This window comes from Saimiri boliviensis, chromosome 4, assembly GCF_048565385.1.
Source record: "Saimiri boliviensis isolate mSaiBol1 chromosome 4, mSaiBol1.pri, whole genome shotgun sequence".
Classification (NCBI taxonomy): domain Eukaryota; kingdom Metazoa; phylum Chordata; class Mammalia; order Primates; family Cebidae; genus Saimiri; species Saimiri boliviensis.
In genome coordinates, this window is record NC_133452.1 from 61,238,992 (window position 1) to 61,260,269 (window position 21,278).

The following is a 21,278-nucleotide window of genomic DNA, read 5'->3' on the forward strand; positions in this document are numbered from 1 at the left end:
CGGAGTTTCGCTCTTGTTACCCAGCCTGGAGTGCAATGAATGGCACGATCTCGGCTCACCGCAACCTCCGCCTCCTGGGTTCAGGCAATTCTCCTGCCTCAGCCTCCTGAGTAGCTGGGATTACAGGCATGCACCACCATGCCCAGCTAATTTTTTGTATTTTTTTAGTAGAGACAGGATTTCACCATGTTGACCAGGATGGTCTTGATCTCCTGACCTCGTGATCCACCTGCCTCGGCCTCCCAAAGTGCTGGGATTACAGGCTTGAGCCACCGTGCCCGGCAAAATTTTTAAATATTTTTAAAAGAGACAAGTTAGGACAAATCTTAATCATATGTCAGAGAAAGCTATCATGGCAGTGTTACAGCTCTTTCAGAATTTGTCTAGCAGGCTTCCCAGTTTTTACTGGAAAGTCCAAAAAAGAAAAAGAAGAAAGACACAATGGCCTAAGAAAACAAGTGTTGAGGCCGGGCGTGGTGGCTCATGCCTGTAATCCCAGCACTTTGGGAGGCCAAGGCGGGTGGATCACAAGGTCATGAGATCGAGACCATCCTGGCCAACATGGTAAAACACTAAAAATACAAAAATTAGCTGGGCGTGGTGGTATGTACCTGTAGTCCCAGCTACCCTGGTGGCTAAGGCAGGAGAATCCCTTGAACCCGGGAGGTAGAGTTTACAGTGAGCCAAGATCACATCACTGCACTCTAGCCTGGGCAAAAGAGTGAGATTCTGTCTCAAAAAAAAAAAGAAAGAAAGAAAGAAAGAAAGAAAAGAAAAAGAATATAAGCTAAATGACTTTTTGTTTTTGTTTATTTTTGAGACAGAGTTTCACTCTTGTTGCCCAGGCTGGAGTGCAATGGTACAGTCTCGGCTCACTGCAACCCCCGCCTCCCAGGTTCAAGTGATTCCCCTGCCTTAGCTTCCCAAGTAGCTGGAATTACAGGCATGTGCCATGACACCTGGCTAATTTTGTATTTTTAATAGAGATGGGATTTCACCATGTTGGCCAGGCTGGTCTTGAACTCCTGGCCTCAGGTAATCCACCCACCTCGGGCTCCCAAAGTGCTGGGATTACAGGCGTGAGCCATGGCTCCCGGCCCTAAATGACTTTTTCTCAGAGAATTTATGGAGCCTATCACTGAACTGGGTCCTAGGCTGAACTTCCAATTTCTGGACCCTTGACATCTAATATTTCTGTGAGGGGGAAATGTCAGCGGCATTTTAACCAGAGCAACTCCATCGTGAATAAGAGCTGGGAGAAATATCACTTTTGGATTTGTCTTGTGAAAAGACAAATCCAAAAGTAGCCATATCCTATTTAAATATTTGTCATTTACTTAAACAAACAGAATAAAGCTCTCCAAGTATAAAGCAGTGCTAATCTATAGTAAATCAATAATCCATTCTGGGCCTCTGAATTTTCTTTTTCAGTTCTACTTTTGGGCACATTCTACTATGCCTCCTCCTCCCTCCACCCCAGAACTACATCTAGGGTACTACCTTTGCCTAAGTAATAAGCTATGCTATGCTGTAAAAAATTAACAATGTACAAAACCCTCCATAATCATAAAGATAATGAGTCTCAGGAATAGGTATGACTTTCTTTTCTAATACAATAAATATTAACAAAAACCCAAGAAACACGAAAAAAGTTTCATGTAAAGACATTCATCTAATTGGACAATAAAAAGTAAGTTCAAATGCTATAACCAGTGAGTATTAAGGGAAACAGAAAGTAAGTCCAAAGACTATTTTCTTCACTAGTAATATGTACTACTAATAAATTATACCTTGGCAAGCAACACCCATGTAAAAGAAAAACAAAATATAAACAAATAAATAACATAACATACCAATTCACACGGCTGAAGGGGGTTAGTTCTACTCGCATTAATACCTAATGGGGGGGGGTGGGGCATAGTGGCTCCCACCTGTAATCCCAGCGCTTTAGGAGATCTTTTTGGGCAGATCACCTGAGGTTAGGAGTTCAAGACTAGCCTGGCCAACAAGGCGAAACCCTGTCTCTAATAAAAATGCAAAAAAAAAAATAGCTGGGCAGTGGTGGTGCATGCCCGTTGTCTCAGTTACTTAGGAGACTGAGGCAGGAGAATCACTTGAACCTGGGAGGTGGAGGTTGCAGTGAGCTGAGATAGCACCACTGCACTCTAGCCTGGGCAGCAAGAGCAAAACCCCATCTCAAAAAAAAAAAAAAAAACCTAAAAATACAATATTATGATATTGTCAGCATAATAAAAAGAAATCACAAGATGTGATCCTCATATTACCTGGCTTCTATTAAATAAATTTAATTTCTAAGGTTAGCTTACAGAAGACAGAATCTCAGATATGCTAATTTTTAGGTTTTAGAAAACCTATAAACATTTCACTCCCTGGCTTCTCTCCTAGTCTCCCAAAGACCACTCTATGAGGCCCCCTTCTTCTGCTCACAAAATGTCAAGTTTTCTCAGCACTAGCCCTCAGCTTTTGCTTTTGCTTTTCTTTTCTCTTCTTTTTTTTTTTTTTTTTTTTGAGACGGAGTTTCACTCGTTACCCAGGCTGGAGTATGGAGTGCAATGGCGCGATCTCAGCTCACGGCAACCTCCGCCTCCCGGGTTCAGGCAATTCTCCTGCCTCAGCCTCCTGAGTAGCTGGGACTACAGGCACGTGCCACCATGCCCAGCTAATTTTTTGTATTTTTAGTAGAGACGGGGTTTCACCATGTTGACCAGGATGGTCTCGATCTCTTGACCTCGTGATCCATCCGCCTCGGCCTCCCAAAGTGCTGGGATTACAGGCGTGAGCCACTGCGCCTGGCTTTTTCTCTTCTTTTTTAAGAGACAGGGTCTTGTTATGTTGCCTAGGCTTGTCTCCAACTCCTAGCCTCAACAATCCTCCTGCCTTGGCCTCATGAATAGCTGGGATAACAAGCACAAACCACAGGCTCTTTTCAACCTACAAATATATTCTTAGGCTCATTCTTCTATTCTCATGGCTCCCAATACCCCATATTTTCTTTCTTAGTCTCAGATCCTCAAGTGTCCTACAACTAACTAGACTTACTTACCTGGAACTGTAATAAATGCCTCAAATAGGCCAAGCCCCAAAGTGAATCTCCCTCTAAAATCCTTTGGCCCTACCATTTTGTTTTGTTTCTTTTGGTTAAATTGCCCAAACTCGGCCAGGTGCAGTGGCTCAAGCCTGTAATCCCAGCACTTTGGGAGGCTGAGGCAGGTGGATCACGAGATCAAGAAATCAAGACCATCCTGGTCAACATGGTGAAACAACGTTTCTACTTAAAAAAAAAAAAAAAATATATATATATATATATATACAAAAAATTAGCTGGGCATGGTGGCACGTGCCTGTAGTCCCAGCTGCTCGGGAGGCTGAGGCAGGAGAATTGCCTGAACCCAGGAGGCAGAGGTTGCGGTGAGCCGAGATCGCGCCATTGCACTCCAGCCTGGGTAACGAGAGTGAAACTCTGTCTCAAAAAAAAAAAATTGCCCAAACTCAGAAACCTAAATTGCTTTTTTATTGTTTTACTATTTTTTTTTTTTTTTTTTGAGATGGAGTCTCACTCTGTCCCCCAGGCTGGAGTGTAGTGGCACAATCTTGGCTCACGGCAACCTCCTGGGCTTAAGCAATTCTCCTGGGCTCAAGCGACTCTCCTGCCTCAGCCTCCTGAGTAGCTGGGATTACAAGTGCCACCACACCCAGCTAATTTTTGTACTTTCAGCAGAGACAGGGTTTCACCATGTTGGTCACTCCTGACTTCGTGATCCACCTGCCTTGGCCTCCCAAAGTGCTGGGATTACAGGCATAAGCCACCGAGCCCGGCATTGTTTTACTTTTTACTTATCATGCCATTATTTCAACTGCAATAGGAAACCTAAATTTATCTTCACTCTTCCCTTTCCTTGTCTGCCGCAATTATGTTAATTCTTTTATTTGTTTGTTTTTGTTTTTGTTTTTGAGACAGAGTTGCCCAGGCTGGAGTGTAATGGTATGATCTTGGCTCACTGTAACCTCCACCTCCTGGGTTTAGCAATTCTCCTGCCTCAGACTCCCCAGTAGCTGGGATTACAGGCATACACTACCATACCCAGCTAATTTTTGTATTTTTAGTAGAGATGGGGTTTTATTTACCATGTTGGCCAGGCTGGTCTCCAACTCCTGACCTCAGGTGATCCACCCATCTCCACCTCCCAAAGTGCTAGGATTACAGGCATGAGGCACCAAACCCGGACAAGTATGTTAATTCTATCAGAGAAGTGTCTGAATTCCCTCTCTTCCACTGCCCTGCTCTCCTTCACCACAGCAGTAATTCAGGTCCTAAACTACTCCCTAACATTCCAACTACTTCAACTTCCTCCTAAATAATCACCCAGCTTCCAGTATTGTCCCATCCAAGCATTTCTGATCAATTTTTCAGGTGACCACAAGAACAATCATGCTAAAACAGATCTGATCACTTCTATTCCTGAGAAACATCCACTACTACTGTCCCACTGAGCTTAGACATCTTCACACAGTGTTAGGGGATTCTTCTCAACCAGATCAGCCCGCCTTTCCAGCTTCATCTCTAGCTGCTCTATCAGAGACCATAAACCAATAAGGGCCAGGTACAGCTCATATCTTTTGCTGAAAATAAAAAATCTTCCTCTCTCCAAGCAGAGTTACTTCCTCTTCTATAGTCTACAATACTTCAAATAGGCTTATATCATGGTATGTTATTAATGTTCATTGTTACATCAAAAAGCTAGTATAAATAGCAGTTAAGTTTATGACTCTGAAGCAAAAATGCCTGGGTTTAAAATGAGTTGGGTAACCATCCCTGTTTGTTCATACATAAAATAAAGACAACAATGTTTATAGGTCTTTATCAAAATTATGAAACAGAAACTGCTAGCAAAGTATCTAGAACACAGAAGGGCTCATCAAATGCTGGCTCCAGAATTCCATCTGCCTTTCAAGATTATGGGGTATTCAAGAGCTGGAACTCAGTTTTCATTCACTTTTCTTTCTCCTTCTTCTTCTTCTTTTTTTTTTTTTTGAGACATGGTCTCACTCTGTCACTGAGCTTGGGAATGCAGTGATGCCATCTCTCTCAGTTCACTACAGCCTTGACCTCCCAAGCTCAAATGACCCTCTCACCTTAGCCTCCCAAGCAGCTGGGACTACAGGTGTGCACCACCACGCCTGGCTAAGTTTTGTATTTTTTGTAGAGAGGTGGTTTTGCCATGTTGCCCAAGCTGATCTCAAACTCCTGAACTCAAGTTATCTTCCAACCTCAGCCTCCCAAAGTGCTGGGATTACATGTGTGAGCCACCACACACAGCCACATTACATTGTACTAAACAGCAGACTTCATAAAATGAAAAATGAAGATAAAATAGAAATGTAAACAATAAATTACCCACCCCCCAAAAAAAAATCAGAAAAGGGACAGAAAATAGATTTGTAAATCAGACTCTAAATACTGAACAAAATGTCAACTAAAATTTTTCTTTTTTTTAAAGATGGAGGCAGGGTGTGGTGGCTCAGGCCTGTAATTCCAGCACTTCGGGAGGCCGAGGCGGGTGGATCACAAGATCAGGAGCTCAAGACCAGCCTGACTAATATGGTGAAACCCCATCTCTACTAAAAATACAAAAATTAGCCAGGAATGGTGGCGGGCGCCTGTGATCCCAGCTACTTCAAAGGCTGAGGCAGGGAGAACTACTTGAACCCAGGAGATGGAGGTGCAGTGAGCCAAGATCATGCCACTGTACTGCAAGCTGGGCAACAGAGTGAGACAGTGAGACTCCGTCTCAAAAAATAAATAAATAAATAATAAAAAGACAAGGGAGCATCCTTAGTTACAATTAAATGGACCTCTAACCTAACTGCATTTTCATCAAATCTTCACACCCAGGACTGGCTAAATTTTGTGTATAGGAGAAAGTATGGGTATAGATTAGTAGCACAGCCTTTACTTGAATTCAGAAGTTCTGACACTTACTAGCCATATATCTCCAGCAACCTTGGATTCATGATCTCCAAAATGAGGATACTGAGGAATAATAAGATAATATATGCAGAAAGTACTTAGCATATTGTATGACACAGAATAAGCATTCAGTGAATTTTATATGTTATAATGATGCTCTCTAAATCTGAAATTAATTTTCATAAATCATGGTATAAACATAGAATGGAATACCATTTTTAAAACTTAAAACATGAGATTGCCTCTGAGGAGAAAAAGTAAGCAACTAAGGAATAGGGACAGAAGAAAGCCTTACATTTTGCCATATTCTTTCTTGCACCTGTTGAAATTTATACCATTTGCTCTTATTGACTACCAAAAATGAAAAATAAAATTTATGCTGTAATCCACATGTTACACTACAAGAATATTCCATTATGCCTAAATTTATTTACTTATTTAGAGAGCATCTCACTCTGTCACCCAGGCTGGAGTGCAATGGTGCAATCTCAGCTCACTGCAACCTCCACCTCACAGACTGAAGCAATTCTCCTGCCTCAACCTCCGAGTAGCTGGCATGACAGGTGCACGCCACCACGACCACCACGACCACCACGACCAGCTAATTTTTGTATTTTTAGTAGAGATGGGGGTTTCACCATGTTAGTCAGGCTGGTCTCGAACTCCTGACCTTGTGATCCGCCTGCCTCAGCCTCCCAAAGTGCTGGGATTACAGGCATGAGCCACCTCAAGTGGCCTTATTTATTTAACGACTACTCCAACCTATCAGGGCTACCCCCTATGTGGAGCCTATTCCATTATACTGAGCGCATTATGCTAATCTTTGCAGAAAAACATAAGGTGGCCTAACCATAGTTCTAGTATTAATTTCAACTGCATTGATGATAAGGGTCAAAGACTCATATTTTTAGCTTAAATAATCAATAAGATTCTATTTATTAAGGCATATACTTTATTAAGGTCTATCAATCTATTAAAGTATATTACAGGGGTTGCTTGGATTTGAGAAAAAGGAAAACATAAGTATGTTGATGAGGGAGACAATGAGAATAATTTCATTCATTCATTCAAAAATCATATTTGCACATCAGATACCAATCATTGTGCTAAGTGCTTAGGAAATAATGATACAATGTCCTTGCCTTTGAAAAACGTGCAGTTCAGCGCGAGTATAGGAATTGAGCAGTAAAACTGGCACCCTTGGCTTGGTTACTCAGAATATACCTTCATTCATTCATGAACATAAAACAACTGAATGAAGGAATGCAGAAAGGAAGAAAGCCCGGTGACAAAACACATCTCACTGAAGCCTCTAGTGACTTGAAAAGAACACCAAGAATCAATCGATCCTTCAATCTGAGAATGTTTATGGACCTTCCTTCCAAGAATCACGAGACACAGCGGGGCCTGGAGAGGTCCCACGAGCGGCTCTTACTCCAATGCCCGTCAGTCACCAGCCCCGAGAGCTTGGGAAACGCAGAGGGTAGGGGTCCCCAGTCCCCAACCCCACACCTGCATCACTTCAAGCCAAGCACTCCCACACCTGGGCTCAGCTCTCTAAACGTCCCGGAGGGAACAAACTCTGAGTCGACCTCTGACTCTCAAAATGAAAGTCACTCACGTCCTTTCCCTCAGTGCTCAAGGCTCATTCACAGACAGTATAAAAGGTCACGAGAAATGGAAACTCCTCTCGAGGAGCCCTTAGCTTCGTGAAAGCAGGTGGCACCTGGGGGAGACTGGACAGGGAAGGTGACCCCAGAGGCTTCTCCACTCATGTGTAGTCGGCTCGGCCTACTCGTGGCACAATCACTGACCTTTCCAAAGGGGCTTTCCAGGGGCGGTGGCCAAAGGAGCGAGAGCGGCGGCCCAGGCCCCGCACCCAACACATCTCCCTCTCAGGGGTCTCTGTGCTAAAGGGCGCAGGGTAACCAAGAGCGACCAGGAGGCCGCCATCTTGAGCTTCGTACGAGGAGAGGAAGAGGAAAACTTTATTGAAATCCAGAAGAGAGACGGTGGCAAAGTCAAATCCCGCTGTGCACGCTGAAGGCTCCACCCGAGAGAACCAAGGGATTAGTTAGGGAGAGTGACCTCTAGTACCAGGTGGGCGGGCTGCATTCCGGCGCCCCTCCCGTCCTTCCGGGCGCTGCCAGCCGGGACTACGACTCCCAGCATGCAGTGGGGCCGGGCGGGGCGGGGCGAGGCGGGGCGGGCAGCTCTAGTCTGGGCAGCTAGAGGCACCCGAGGTTTTCAAGGAATTGGGAAATGGTTATGACGAGTAGGCAGGTAACAACTCTTAAGCCTTTTAAGTTAGCTCACATGACCGAAATTCCGAAACCTGAATAACATGGAGGTGACCCAATGGGCCTTCAGGTTTTAACGGAATAGTGATGCCACTTCGTCACACCTCCCTAAATGGTAGGCCCATTTTTTATTTTGCCTCTAGCGTCCAAAACTCATCTTTGACGGAGTACTGGAATGTGCGCCTACCGCTTTCCCGTTTTGTATTTGAATAACATAAATGGTACGCACTCAAATGTTTTCAAAGAATGTATAAGTGGCATGGGAAAGCCAAGGGCACAAGATGGACTGTCGGTGGATGGAGAAGTCAGGGGACAGTGTATCTATCTGAAGGGTAACTCCTAATTGATCAGCCCTAATTTGATCAAACAATAAATGCTTTGAGATACTATGATAAGCGAATTAGGAATACAAATTGCTGTCCAGAAGAAGCTGGCAATCCAGCAGGCGATACGAAGAATTCCATAAAAGATAATACAGGTTGGGCTAGGTGGCTCATGCCTGGGAGTCTGAGGCAGGAGAATCATTTGAGCCCAGGAGTTCCAAGACCAGTCTGGGCAACATACTGAGATCCTGTCTCTGCAAAATATATAAAAATTAACTGGGCGTGGTGGCATCCACCTGTAGTCCTAGTTACTAGGGAGGTTGAGGTGGGGTTGCCTCCAGGAGGTGGAGACTATAGTGAGCTGGGATTGTGCCACCGCACTCCTGCCTGGGAGACAGAGTGAGTCCTTGTCTTACAAAAAGAAAAGAGAAGAGGAGAGGAGGGAAAGGGAGAGAAGAGGCAAAATAAAGTTGTTTTTTTCTGGTTTCTTTTTTGAGACGGAGTTTTGCTCTTGTTGCCCAGGCTGGAGTGCAATGGCACAATCTCGGTTCACTGCAACCTCTGCCTCCCGGGTTCAAGTGATTCTCCCACCTCAGCCTCTAGAGTAGCTGGAATTACAGGCATGTGTCATTATGTCCTGCTAAGAGATGGGGTTTCACCATATTGGTCAGGCTGGTCTCAAACTCCTGACCTCAGATGATCTGCCTGCCTCGGCATTCCAAAGTGCTGGGATTACAGGCATGAGCCACGGAGCCCAGCAATTTTTAAAATAAAATTTTAAAATAAAAAAATAAAGATAATTCAGTGTTGTGCAATCAATGAGAGAGCAGTTTGGCTGGTGAATCAAAAAGGCCTTCTAAAAGCTCAACTTTTTTTTATTTTTAAAGAGAAGTGGCCTTACTATGTTGCCCAGGCCCAAGTGCTATGGCTATTCACAGACACCATCACTGTGCATAGTAGCCCTGAACACCTGAATTTATGTGATCCTCCTGCTTCAGCCTCCCAGTAGCTGGGACTACAGGTGCCAACCACCATCTCACATCTCAAGCTTTAGAAGGTTTTTTTCTTTTTTTCAATTTTTAAAAATGTGGAATGCTTTATGTATTTATGTGTCATCCTTGCACAGAGGCCATGCTAATCTTCTCCATATCGTTCCATTTTTAGCATATGTGCTGCCAAAATGAGCACTACAAGCTTAACTTTTAAGAGATAAAGACCTTCCAAGAACAGGGAATAGAATGAAGTAAGGCAGGCAAGAAAGTCTGGAATATAGAAAGGAGAAAGTTCAGTTGTGTGAAAACAAATGAAAAGACTACACTAAGAATAATTCCAGGAAGTCAGGTAGTTGATCCACATCAGAAGAGGGATTCCAAAGAAACAAGAAAGAGAAAGAGTAGCATGGCATAATAATTTAAAGATGTCTCTACCAACTTGGTCAAATCATTTATAGAAAAAAATATTTTTATTGTATTCTGTCAAAATAAGCCAATTTACACGTACTATTTATCTTCTATCTGTAATTCCACTGTCTGACATAACAAACTGTTCTTCCATACTATGGTGATATTTTATTCTCTTGTTGCTAATTTTTGGTGTGACACTTTATGAAAGACTTTTTGAAAAATCTGATTGTTTATCCCTTGACTTGCATATTTATTTATCACAGTCAAAAGACTTTCAGAGAGTATTTAGATTTCATTATGTTTGTTCCGAAAAAGTCACTTGCCTTGGTCAATGAAATTAACATTTTTTAGAAATTCCAATCAGCCAAGCGTAGTGGCTCACACCTGTAATACAAGCACTTTGGAGGCCAAGGTGGGTGGATCACCTGAGGGCGGGAGTTCAAGACCTGACTGACCAAAATGGTGAAACCCCGTCTTTAAAAAAAAAAAAAAAGAAAGAAATTCCAACAGAGTAATAATTTATGGAGGTAATATAAGCAATCATAGATAATTTAATGCCAAAGAAGACCTACAGGAAATTTTCACATGGTTGTGCAAGAAACATAGGAAATGAACTTTATTTTATACAAGTGTAAGCTAATTTAGAGGGAAATAACTTAGATTAACTTAATAACTTAGATTGTAATTGATGTATTCAATTATAATTGATGTATTCAAGAGAATGACCAGAAGACTAAATAGCCATTGTAAACTATTTTATTAAAACATTAATCCCACTTTTCCTGCAATTCCTAAAACAAATTAAACAAAATAATAAGCCTGAAAACAATTTTGAACATTGTCAGGAAAACAATTTGAAATAAATCATAAAATTACAAGGTATTTTCTTGTCCTTATTTTTAAAAATCTTCCTAGAGAAAATGGCAAGTAGTTATTGCATCTAATATTAAGGATAAAACCAAACTAAAAGAGTCTAGAGAAGGACAAATAATACAGTGAAAGAAATGAGAAAGAAAGTGGTCAATAGAAAATATACTGAGTCAAGAGATATATTTGAGTTCTGATTTTGTCACCAATTCAATATCTCTCCGTTTTCTCTTTCTTTCTTTCTTTCTTTCTTTTTTTTTTTTATACAGGGTCTTCCTCTGCCACCCAGGCTAGAGTATAGTGGTGGGATCTTGGCTCACTGCAGCCTTGACCTCTCTGGCTTAAGGAGGCAATCCTCCCATCTCAGTGTCCTGAGTAGCTAGGACCACAGGTGTGTGCCACCATGCGCCAGCTAATTTTTACATTTTTTGTAGAGACAGAGTCTCCCTATATTCCCCAGCCTCCCAATAAGCTGAGGATACAGGCTTGAGCCACCATACCCAGCCTCTTTTTCTTATCTATAAAATTAGGGTGGTTTCTGTTTTAGCTACCTCATAGGTGTTGTGAGAATTAAATGAGATAATATATACAGTATACACAAACTGTTAATCAGATATGATTGTAAATAGAAATTGAGAAATAATGTCAAAGCCTAAAATAAGAAACAGGCTCAGTGCCATGGCTCATATCAATAATTTCAGCACTTTGGGAGGCTGAAGTGGGAGTATCACTTGAGGCCAGGAGTCCAAGACCAGCCTGAGCAACATAGCAAGACCCCATCTCTATTTATTTTTAAAATTTATTTATTTATTTATTTATTTATTTATTTATTTATTTATTGAGACAGGGTCTCACGCTGTCACCCAGGCTGGAGTACAGTGACGTCATCTCAGCTCACTGCAGCCCCTGCCTCCCAGGCTCAGGTGATCCTCCCACATCAGCCTCCCTACTAGCTGGGACTATAGGTGTATACCACCATGCTCAGCTAATTGTTTTGGTATTATTTGAGAGGATTTAACCATATTTCCCAAGCTGGTCTCAAACTCCTGGGCTCAAGCGATTTGCCTGCCTTGGCCTCCCAAAGTGCTGGGATTACAGATGTGAGCCACTTTGCCTGGCCAAAAAAAAAATGTTTCATAAAGTAAAGGTATGCCTAGGACCACATAAATTCATGTTATCCAAGGATTGTAGAAATAAGGAATGTACTCAAAGCTTGAAAACAGTGGGGGGAAAAAAAAAAAAACAAACATTTTTCTGAGGCAAGGTCTCCACTCTTGCCCAGGCTGGAGTGCAGTAGTATGATCTCAGCTCACTGCAACCTCTGCCTCCTGGGCTCAAGAGATCCCCCTCCTCAGCCTCCTAAGTAGTTGATCAGGACTACAGGTATGCCCCAAGTACCCAGCTAATTTTTTGTAGGGATGAGGTTTCCCCATGTTGCCCAGGCTGGTCTCAAACTCCTGGACTCAAGCAAACAGCCTGCTTCAGCCTCCCAATGTCCTCGGATTAGAGGCATGAGCCACTGTGCCCAGCAGAAATTTTTAAATAGAGGAAAGTGCTACAGAACATCAGGTAGCAAATTTATGAAACTCATTAAAAGCAAAAGAAAAATATTTTTCAAGTAGGATCTAAATAAATGAGACAGTAATCCATAATAAATATAGGTGATTGGGAATTTCCATTTCCAGGTTCATGAAATTGCCATTTTAGAGGATGCCACTGGGCCATTGACAGAGACAGATGGCAGATGGTATTGGCCATTGGCATGAATTAGTTAAAGTACCATTTCCTCACACTCTCGTCGTTCCTCTTCTTATAACCATCTCCTTAGGGAGGAAAGGACCTAGTAATTGATTCCCACTTCTACCACTTCATCTCAGTAGACGGCAACTCTAGCCTTCCAGGAGGTCAAGCCATTTATCACAGGAATCATCCTCTGCTTTCCCCATTCTCTCTCACCTTACACCCAGCCTTCAGTGAATGTTGTTGGCTTCGTCTTCAAAATTATCCAGAATTTCATCACATTTCACTGACAGTATTGCTACCACCAGCCCTGATCCAAGTCACTTTCATCTCCCTCCTGGATTATTGTAGTTGCCTTGTCGCTGGTGTCCTTGCTTTCACTTTTAACCCCTACAGTTTGTTCTCCACACAGTGGAATTGCCTTTGAAAAAACTATAACCATGAAAAAATTATGACAGTGAAAGAGATCTGACCTAACCGACTTGATCTTGCTTCTAACCTCCAAGCTGTCCTTTTTCATTTCTGGATATAAGCTGAACTAATTTTGGGAGGAATTTAGTTTATAGTTTAACTTTGAAAGATGATAGCCCTTTCTCAAAACAAACCCCCTTGTTGCATGGGGACCAGACTGCCTTTGTAGGACCAGAAGATTAGAAATTATTGTTTAGGAGTCATGCAGCTAGAGGCCACAAGATTCTAAACCTCCCCAATTGCTCCTAGGGATAACATCACTATTGCAAAACCTAAAATTGATGCTGGAGATATTTTTCAGACCCTCATGGATTAGCTGGTGCCACCCAGATTGATAAACTGGCTCATCTGGTCTTGTGGTCCCCACCCAGGAACTGACTCAGCCCAAGAGAACAGGAGACAAAATCCCTTTGATTTCATCTCCAGCCCCATCAATCAGCACTCCTGACTCCCTGGCCCCCTGTCCACCAAATTATCCTTGACCCCAGTCTCTGAATTTTCGGGGAGACTGATCTGAGTAATAATAAAACTCTGGTCTCCTGTTCAGCTGGTTCTACATCAATTAAACTCTTTCTCTAGTGGCAATTCCCCTGTCTTGATAAATTGGCTCTATCTGGACAGCAGGCAAAATGAAACCATTGGGCAGTTACAACAAGAGCCATATATATTTTCTAAAATTCTAAGTTGCATCATTACTTTCCTATGTTTAACATCTACTAGTACTTTACCCTGCCACTGGTTATCAAAACAGCCTATGAGGTCTCATGATGAGGGTCCCAGCTACCTCTTTGATCTCATCTCAGACCATTCTCCCTCCCCATCTCTGTCCATGCACATTGGCTTTCTTGCTGTTTCTGGAACTCACCAAGCCTGCTTCCCACCCCTGAAGCTTCTGCATGTCCTGTTCCTTCTGCCTGGGAGGCTCTCCTCCAAAAGATCTACTTGGCTCACTTCCTCACTTCTTTACCTCCTTATGATGCTTTCTCAGTAAAGGCCTTTCCTAACTACTATCCATATGAAATTACAATCTCGCCCAGCATTCCTTCTTTCTTTCCAGGTTTATTTTCTCCCCAACAGTTACTACCATCTAGCACAATATGTACTTTACTAATTTGTTAGCTTATTATTTGCTCTTCCTACTCTTCCTAGAATCCAAGCTCCCTGTGGCAGGGATTGATGTCTGATTTGTTCACCGCTGTATCCCCAGGTCCTATAGTAGTACCTAGGTTATAAGGAGCTCAACAAATATTTGTTAAGTGACTAAATGAGTAGTCTTAATAAAAATATAAAATTTATTATCTGTCTGCAAAAAAAAGCAGACTACCTTCTTCATGAGATAAGTGACGCTTCTAAAATTTTGAGCCCATTTTAATTTTGTTGCTGTTATTTTTAGTTGCTGTTGTTTTGAGATGGAGTTTCTCTCTTGTGGCCCAGGCTGAAGTGCAACAGCGCGATTTTGGCTCAATGCAACCTCCGCCTCCCATGTTCAAGCAATTCTCCTGCCTCAGCCTCCAGAATATCTGGGACTACAGGCATGCAACACCACATCCAGCTAATTTTGTATTTTTAGTAGAGATGGGGTTTCTCCATGTTGGTCAGGTTGGTCTCTAACTTCTGACTTCAGGTGATCCACTTGTCTCAGCCTCCAAAGTGCTGGGATTACAGGCATGAGCCTGTAATCACCAAGCCTGGCCTTTAATTTTTTAAATAACTTTTATTGTATATGTTTGAGATTTACAACATGATGTTATAGGATACATATAGATTGTAAAATGGTTAACATATCTGTCATCTCACAGTTACTTTTCTGTGACAAGAGCAGCTAAAATCTACTTATTTAGCAAAAAATCCCAATTGCCCTGTAGTTTTATTAACTATAGACCTCTTACAGATCTGGTACTTTGTATCCTTTGAACTACATCACCTCATTTCCTCCTGTGAACCTCCAGCCTCACCCCAGTAACCACCATTTTATTCTCTTTCTCTGTATGTTTGACCTTTTTAAAAATTTAAGCTGAGTGTGATGGCTCCTGCCTGTAATCCCAGCACTTTGGAAGGGTGAGGCAGGAGGATACCTTGAGCCCAGGAGTTCAAGGCTGCAGTGAGCTATGATCATAGCACTGCACCCTAGCCTGGGTGGCAGAGCAAGATCCCACCTCAAAAATAAAATAAAACAATTAAGGCCAGGCCAGTGGCTCATGCCTGTAATCCCAACTCTTTGGGAGGTCGAGGTGGCTGGATCACTTGAGCCTAAGAGTTTGAGACCAATCAAGGAAACATAAGGAGACCCCACCTCCACAAAAAATATGAAAATTAGCCAAAATATAAAAAAAAAACTAAAATAGATTCCACACATAAGTGATACCATGCAATATTTTTATTTCTAAGTCTGGCTTATTTCACTTAGCATAACATCCTCCAGGTCCATCCTGCAAATGGCAGGATTTCCTCCTTCCTCCTTTTTTAATGCTAAATAATACTCCAGTGTTTATGTGTGTGTATGCGTGTGTGTGTATGTGTGTTCACATGCATGCCACATTTTCTTTATTCATTCATCTGTATATGGACACAGGTTGTCTCTATATCTTGGCTATTGTGATTAATGCTGCAAAGAACCTGGGAGTGCAGATACCTTTACAAGGAGGTGGTTTCATCTCCTTTGGGTATATACCCAGAAGAGAGATTGCTGGTTTACGTGATAATTCTGTAGTTTTGGTTTTGGTTTGTTTTGAGGGTTTTCTTCCTTTTTCTTTCTTGTTTTTCTTTTCTTTATTTTTATTTTTATTTTTATTTTGAGACAGGGTCTAACTTTGTCGCCCAGGCTGGAGTGCAGAGGCACAATCTTGGCTCACTGCAGCCTTAACCTCTGGGGCTCAAGCAATTCTCTCTCCCACATAAGCCTCTCAAATGGCTGGAACTACAGATGTGTACCACCATGCCTGGGTAATTTTTGTATTTTTTGTAGAGACAGAGTTTGCCATGTTGTCTAGGCCGTTCTTAAACTCCTGGGCTCAGGCAGTCTTCCCACTTCCTAAAGTGCTGGGATTTCAGGCATGTGCCACCATAGTTCAGGTACTTCTATATCTAATTTCTTTAGGAACATCGAGACTGTGGAGCCCATTTTATTTTATTTTTTAATATTTATTTATTTATTTTTGAGACAGGGTCTCTATCTGTCGCCAGGCTGGAATGCAGTGGCACAATCTTGGCTCACCGCAATCTCCACCTCCTGCGTTCATGCAGTTCTGCCTCAGCCTCCTGAGTAGCTGGGATTACAGGCGCGCACCACCACATCCAGCTAATTTTTTTGTATTTTTAGTAGAGATGAGGTTTCACCATGTTGGCCAGGATAGTCTTGACCTCCTGACCTTGTAATCCAACCGCCTCGGCCTCCCAAAGTGCTGGGATTACAGGCGTGAGCCACCGTGCCCGGCCAGCCCATTTTAAAGATTAAGTTTTTAGGCCAGGCACGGTGGCTCACGCCTGTAATCCCAGCACTTTGGGAGGCCGAAGCAGGCAGATCATGAGGTAAGGAGTTTGAGGCTAGCCTGGCCAACATGGTGAAACTCCATCTCTACTAAAGAAACAAAAATTTAGCCAGGCATGATGGCACGCCTCTGTAATCCCAGATACTAGAGAGGCTGAGGCAAGAGAATCACTTGAACCTGGGAGGCAGAGGTTGCAATGAGCCGAGATCAAGCCATTGCACTCCAGCCTGGGCAACAGGGCAACATTCCATCTCAAAAAAAGGAAAAAAAAAAAAACAAAGATTAGTATTTTAAAACACCATTAAACTCAAAATGGCTGGGCGCGGTGGCTCATACCTGTAATCCTAGCACTTTGGGAGGCCGAGGTGGATGGATCACCTGAGGTCAGGAGTTCAAGACCAGCCTAGCCAACATGATGAAACCCCATCTTTTTTTAAAAACAAAACAAAACAAAACTCCTCAATATTATAGAAGTAATTGAACCAACATCCAAGAGCCCTTTTTTCCACTTGCTTATTTATTTGTCATTACACATGGTTCCTCCTAAGTATAATTTCTTCTGATTTAACCAAGAAACACCTTAAAGCTACGAAAAGCAATATGGTGCATTTGAAGATACATAAGAAATTATTTCAGGGGGATACAGTGGCTCACATCAGTAATCTCAGCACTTTGGAAGGCAGAGGTGGGAGGTTTGTTTGAGGCCAAGAGTTCAAGACCAGCCTGGGCAACATAGCAAGACCCCCATCTCTACACTATATAAATAAATAAGTAAATTCACCTGAAAACCATTATATAATAACTCCTACTTTCTACAATCAAGTAGAGTCAGATATCTAGCTTCTAAATTTCAAATATTTGCGTTGTAAAGATCCTTGACCAAAGATATAATTTAGATTACTTATTTTCTTTTCCTTTTTTTTAGAGAGAAGATCTCACTTTGTTGACCTAGGCTAAAGTGCAGTAGTACAATCACAGCTCAGTGAAGCCTCAAACTCCTGGGTTCAAGCAATCCTCTTGCTTCAGCCTCCCAAGTAGCTGGGACTACAGGCACTAGGTTACTTAATTTAAACAAACTAGATAAACAAATGTGCCTAAGTACCTTGTTAACTATGAGAAATGTAACTTATAAACAAGATATACATACTTTAGCAATATAGATTTATAAATGTACACAAAATATAGATTATGCTGCAAGCAGTTCATTTCTTATAAGTAAGAATTATTTAATACATTTGCTACCCTTTCAACAAAAGTTACCTTTGTTTCCCCTTACTGAAACATTGTTTAACTCATAACTAGAGACTGGCCAAAGACGGAATATTTGAAGTCAAGTCCAGTGCTCAAATCTTTAGTTTCTTTTTTTTTTTCAGATGGAGTCTTGCTCTGCTGCCCAGGCTGGAGTGCAGTGGCGTAGTGCAGTCTCAGCTTACTGCAATCTCCACTTCCTGGGTTCAAGCAATTCTCCTTCCTCAGCCTCCCCAGTAGCTGGGACAACAGGTGCACACCACCACGTCCAACTAATTTTTGTATTTTTAGTAGAGATGCGTTTTCACCATGTTGGCCAGGCTGGTCTTGAACTCCTGACCTCAAGTGATCCTCCTGCCGGAGACCAGCCTGGTCAGCATGGTGAAATCCCATCTATACTAAAAATACAAAAATTAGCCAGGTATGGTGGCGTGGGTTCTGGGTGACAGAGCAAGACTCCGCCTAAAAAAAAGAAAAGAAAAATTTTAATAAAAATAATTACCCAAACTATCAATTGACTTTTAATATTTCCAAAGCAACTTGAAGAATGTTTCTGGTTTAGACGGGGCATGATGGCTCATGCCTGTAATCTCAGCCCTTTGGGAGACTAAGGCAAGTGAATCATTTGAGGTCAGGGGTTCAAGACCAGCCTGGCCAACATAGTGAAACCCCATCCCTACCAAAAATACAAAAATTAGCTGGGTGTGGTGACATGCGCCTGTAATCCCAGCTCCTCGAGAGGCTGAGGCAGGAGAATTGCTGGAACCCAGGAAGCGAAGGTTGCAGTGAACTGAGATCATGCCACTGCACTATAGCCGGGGAACAGAGCAAGACTCTGCCTCAAAAAAAAAAAAAAAAAAGAAAAGAAAAGAAAAGAAAAGAATGTTCCAGGTTTAATATGCAATATGTATTTATTTACTTATTTTCTTTTTTTGAGACAGAGTTTCACTCTTGTTGCCCAGGGTGGAGTGCAATGAAGAGATCTTGGCTCACTGCAACCTTCGCCTTCTGGGTTCAAGTGATTCTCCTGCCTCAGCCCCCTTAGTCACTGGGATTACAGGGGCCCACCACCATGCCCAGCTAATTTTTGTATTTTTAGTAGAGACAGGTTTTCACCATCTTGGCCAGGCTAGTCTCGAACTCCTGACCCCAGGTGATCACCCGTTTTGGCCTCCCAAAGTGCTGGGATTATAGGTGTGAGCCACCATACCCAGCCTGCAATATGTATTTAGTATCCATCATTACATGTACATTATATACTTCATATTACTAGATATTCAGACTTAATGAATACATTTATTTTAAGATCCTCAAGTGGGCTGGGCACATTGTGGCTCACACCTGTAACCCTAGCACTTTGGGAGGCTGAGTGGGAGGATTGCTGAGGCCAGGAATTCAAGACCAGCCTAGGCAACATAACAAGACCCATCTCTACAAAAATGTTTTTAAAAAGTAGCCGAGTATAATGACATGCACCTGTAGTCCTAGCTACTCAGGAGGCTGAGGTAGGAGGATTGCTTGAGACTGGGAGGTCAAGGCTATAGTGAGCTGTTTTCAAGCCACTCCATTCCAGGTTGGGCATTAGGGTGAGACCCTGTCTTAACTAAAAAAAATTCCATGATTCTCATTCTGAGAGATACAGTTAAGTGACTTATCCAATATAACACAGCTGCTATACCTTTTTGAAGTTAACTGAATGGTAATGGAAATAACCCTTAAACCAGATCAACAGATAGGCAAAAAGTAGACCATGCCACATAGTACTTTGATTGCTGTTCATTGATAGTCATGACCAATCTAGTTTTGTTGATTGGTTAGTTGGATTTAATGAAATGCAACCAGGCAAACTAATTGAGTATTTTTCAGTTCTATAGACCGATTATTCAGAGAAACTAAAGTTGGCCTAAAATGCAGCCAATCTTCAAAACTCAAAGATGCCATGATAAAACTATATGAATTCATTTGGTTATAAGTATAGTACTTGCTCCAGGTGACTACACTCAAAATTAGCCATGATTTAGCCTAGACTTCAAAGAAATCAACGGGTTTTTGTTTTGGTTTTCAAATGGACATCTTGAGATTACTTGGATAAGAGTTAAATCAAGATAAGCATTATTTACCCAACTTTACTGATAATGAAGAAATTCTGAAGACTCTCTAGATGATAAGAGCTGAATAGTTTTTAGTCTGGACATATCTAATTCAAGGAGTATTCTTTCCAAAACTGAGTGTCTTCTACCAAAACCAAGACTGGAGAAAACGTAGGGACCCATTGAGGAAGTGTCATAGGACCTCTAATGTCTATACACACCAATTGTAAGGGACCAATTTTCCCAGCATGTCTCTCACTTAGCCTGAGCAATTCTCATCAGTTTCAAAGGGAGAGATGTACATCCACAGATATGAGTTTGCAGTATCCAGGGCTTACTCAGCAGGAATAGATACTATAAATTATGTTACCAGACTTCATTTTTTAAAGCCAAATCAACCCAGCTGGATTTTCAACCTTTAGTTCTTGGAAATAATCAGCTGTCCCTTAAAATATCAAATCTGCTTGACTTTATTCCACACATCAATCTAGTTTAGGTTGATATGCAAGACATGTAATGTAGCTGTATACTTTACTACTATGTAGCTTTATAGTACCAAATCAACAAAATTGTTTTCTGGAGGTAATTTTATGCATAGCAAAGAGAGAAGCAAGAGATATAATTTCACGTTTGCTGTTTAACAATGTTTTAAAATATATAATTCTGTTTACGAGTACAGTTTTTCAGCTTTACTTTGGTATTTTACTATCAGGTAAATTATCTTTTAATGTAATTACTTTTATATAATTATGATCTTCAAAGTCTGCAAAGTGATTAAAGGGCATTTTCTAAGAAATAGATTTCTGTATTTAAATTATGCAGTTTTTCTGCTTATGGTTTTGGTGTTATACCTAATTTATTACTTTCATTATTATTATTACTTACTTACTAAATAGCATGTATAAAGGTAGACCTTTACAAATATCTAAGACTTTAGGTCTAAAATGTTTTTAATCATAGATTTTTAAAGTTGACACAAGTATATCTCCATTATCTTTTTTTTTTTAGCACTTAATAGTTTTGACTCATTCTAGCATGTTATACACATCAGCACCTGTGCCCATTTAGCAAAGAATTTCAGTACAAATCACTCTGTATTGAATAGATATCTCTAAGAAGCATTACAATTGTTGCAATATTTTTAGAAACTGAAACAAGGAAATAAACAACTTCAGTAAAAGTGATTTAAATAACAAATAACGTGTCTTTATAAACAGCTTATCTCCTTGAGAACAAAGAATAAACAAGGAGACAAGGGTTTTTTTTTCTTCCACTATTAAAGCAGATCACAATATGAATGGGTGAAATGTCATGAATAATTGGAGAAAATCACAGAGTAATCTTCGACAAAAACATCTG

The 21,278-nt window shown here is 41.4% G+C and overlaps 1 protein-coding gene and 2 non-coding genes across 8 annotated transcripts in view; 1 reads left to right on the top strand and 2 right to left on the bottom strand.

Annotated features, from left to right (window-relative positions):
• AFG1L (AFG1 like ATPase) overlaps positions 1-21,278 on the bottom strand; it is a 263,443-nt gene that overhangs the window by 226,616 nt on the left and 15,549 nt on the right. For 5 of the 6 annotated variants that reach the window (XM_074397639.1, XM_074397636.1, XM_074397641.1 and 2 more), the window contains exon 1: positions 7,804-8,140. The exons of the other annotated variant lie outside the window; for it this stretch is intronic. In XM_074397639.1, coding sequence (XP_074253740.1) covers positions 7,804-7,942 — 139 coding nt within the window. In that variant the 5' untranslated portion in view covers positions 7,943-8,140. Of the gene's footprint in view, positions 1-7,803; positions 8,141-21,278 lie in introns of those variants that run through there. 6 annotated transcript variants of the gene reach the window in all.
• LOC120363457 (U7 small nuclear RNA) lies at positions 357-418 on the top strand. Its single transcript, XR_005579003.1, has one exon. It is a non-coding gene; the product is annotated as a U7 small nuclear RNA (small nuclear RNA).
• Positions 9,694-9,800, bottom strand: LOC120363392 (U6 spliceosomal RNA). Its single transcript, XR_005578948.1, has one exon. It is a non-coding gene; the product is annotated as a U6 spliceosomal RNA (small nuclear RNA).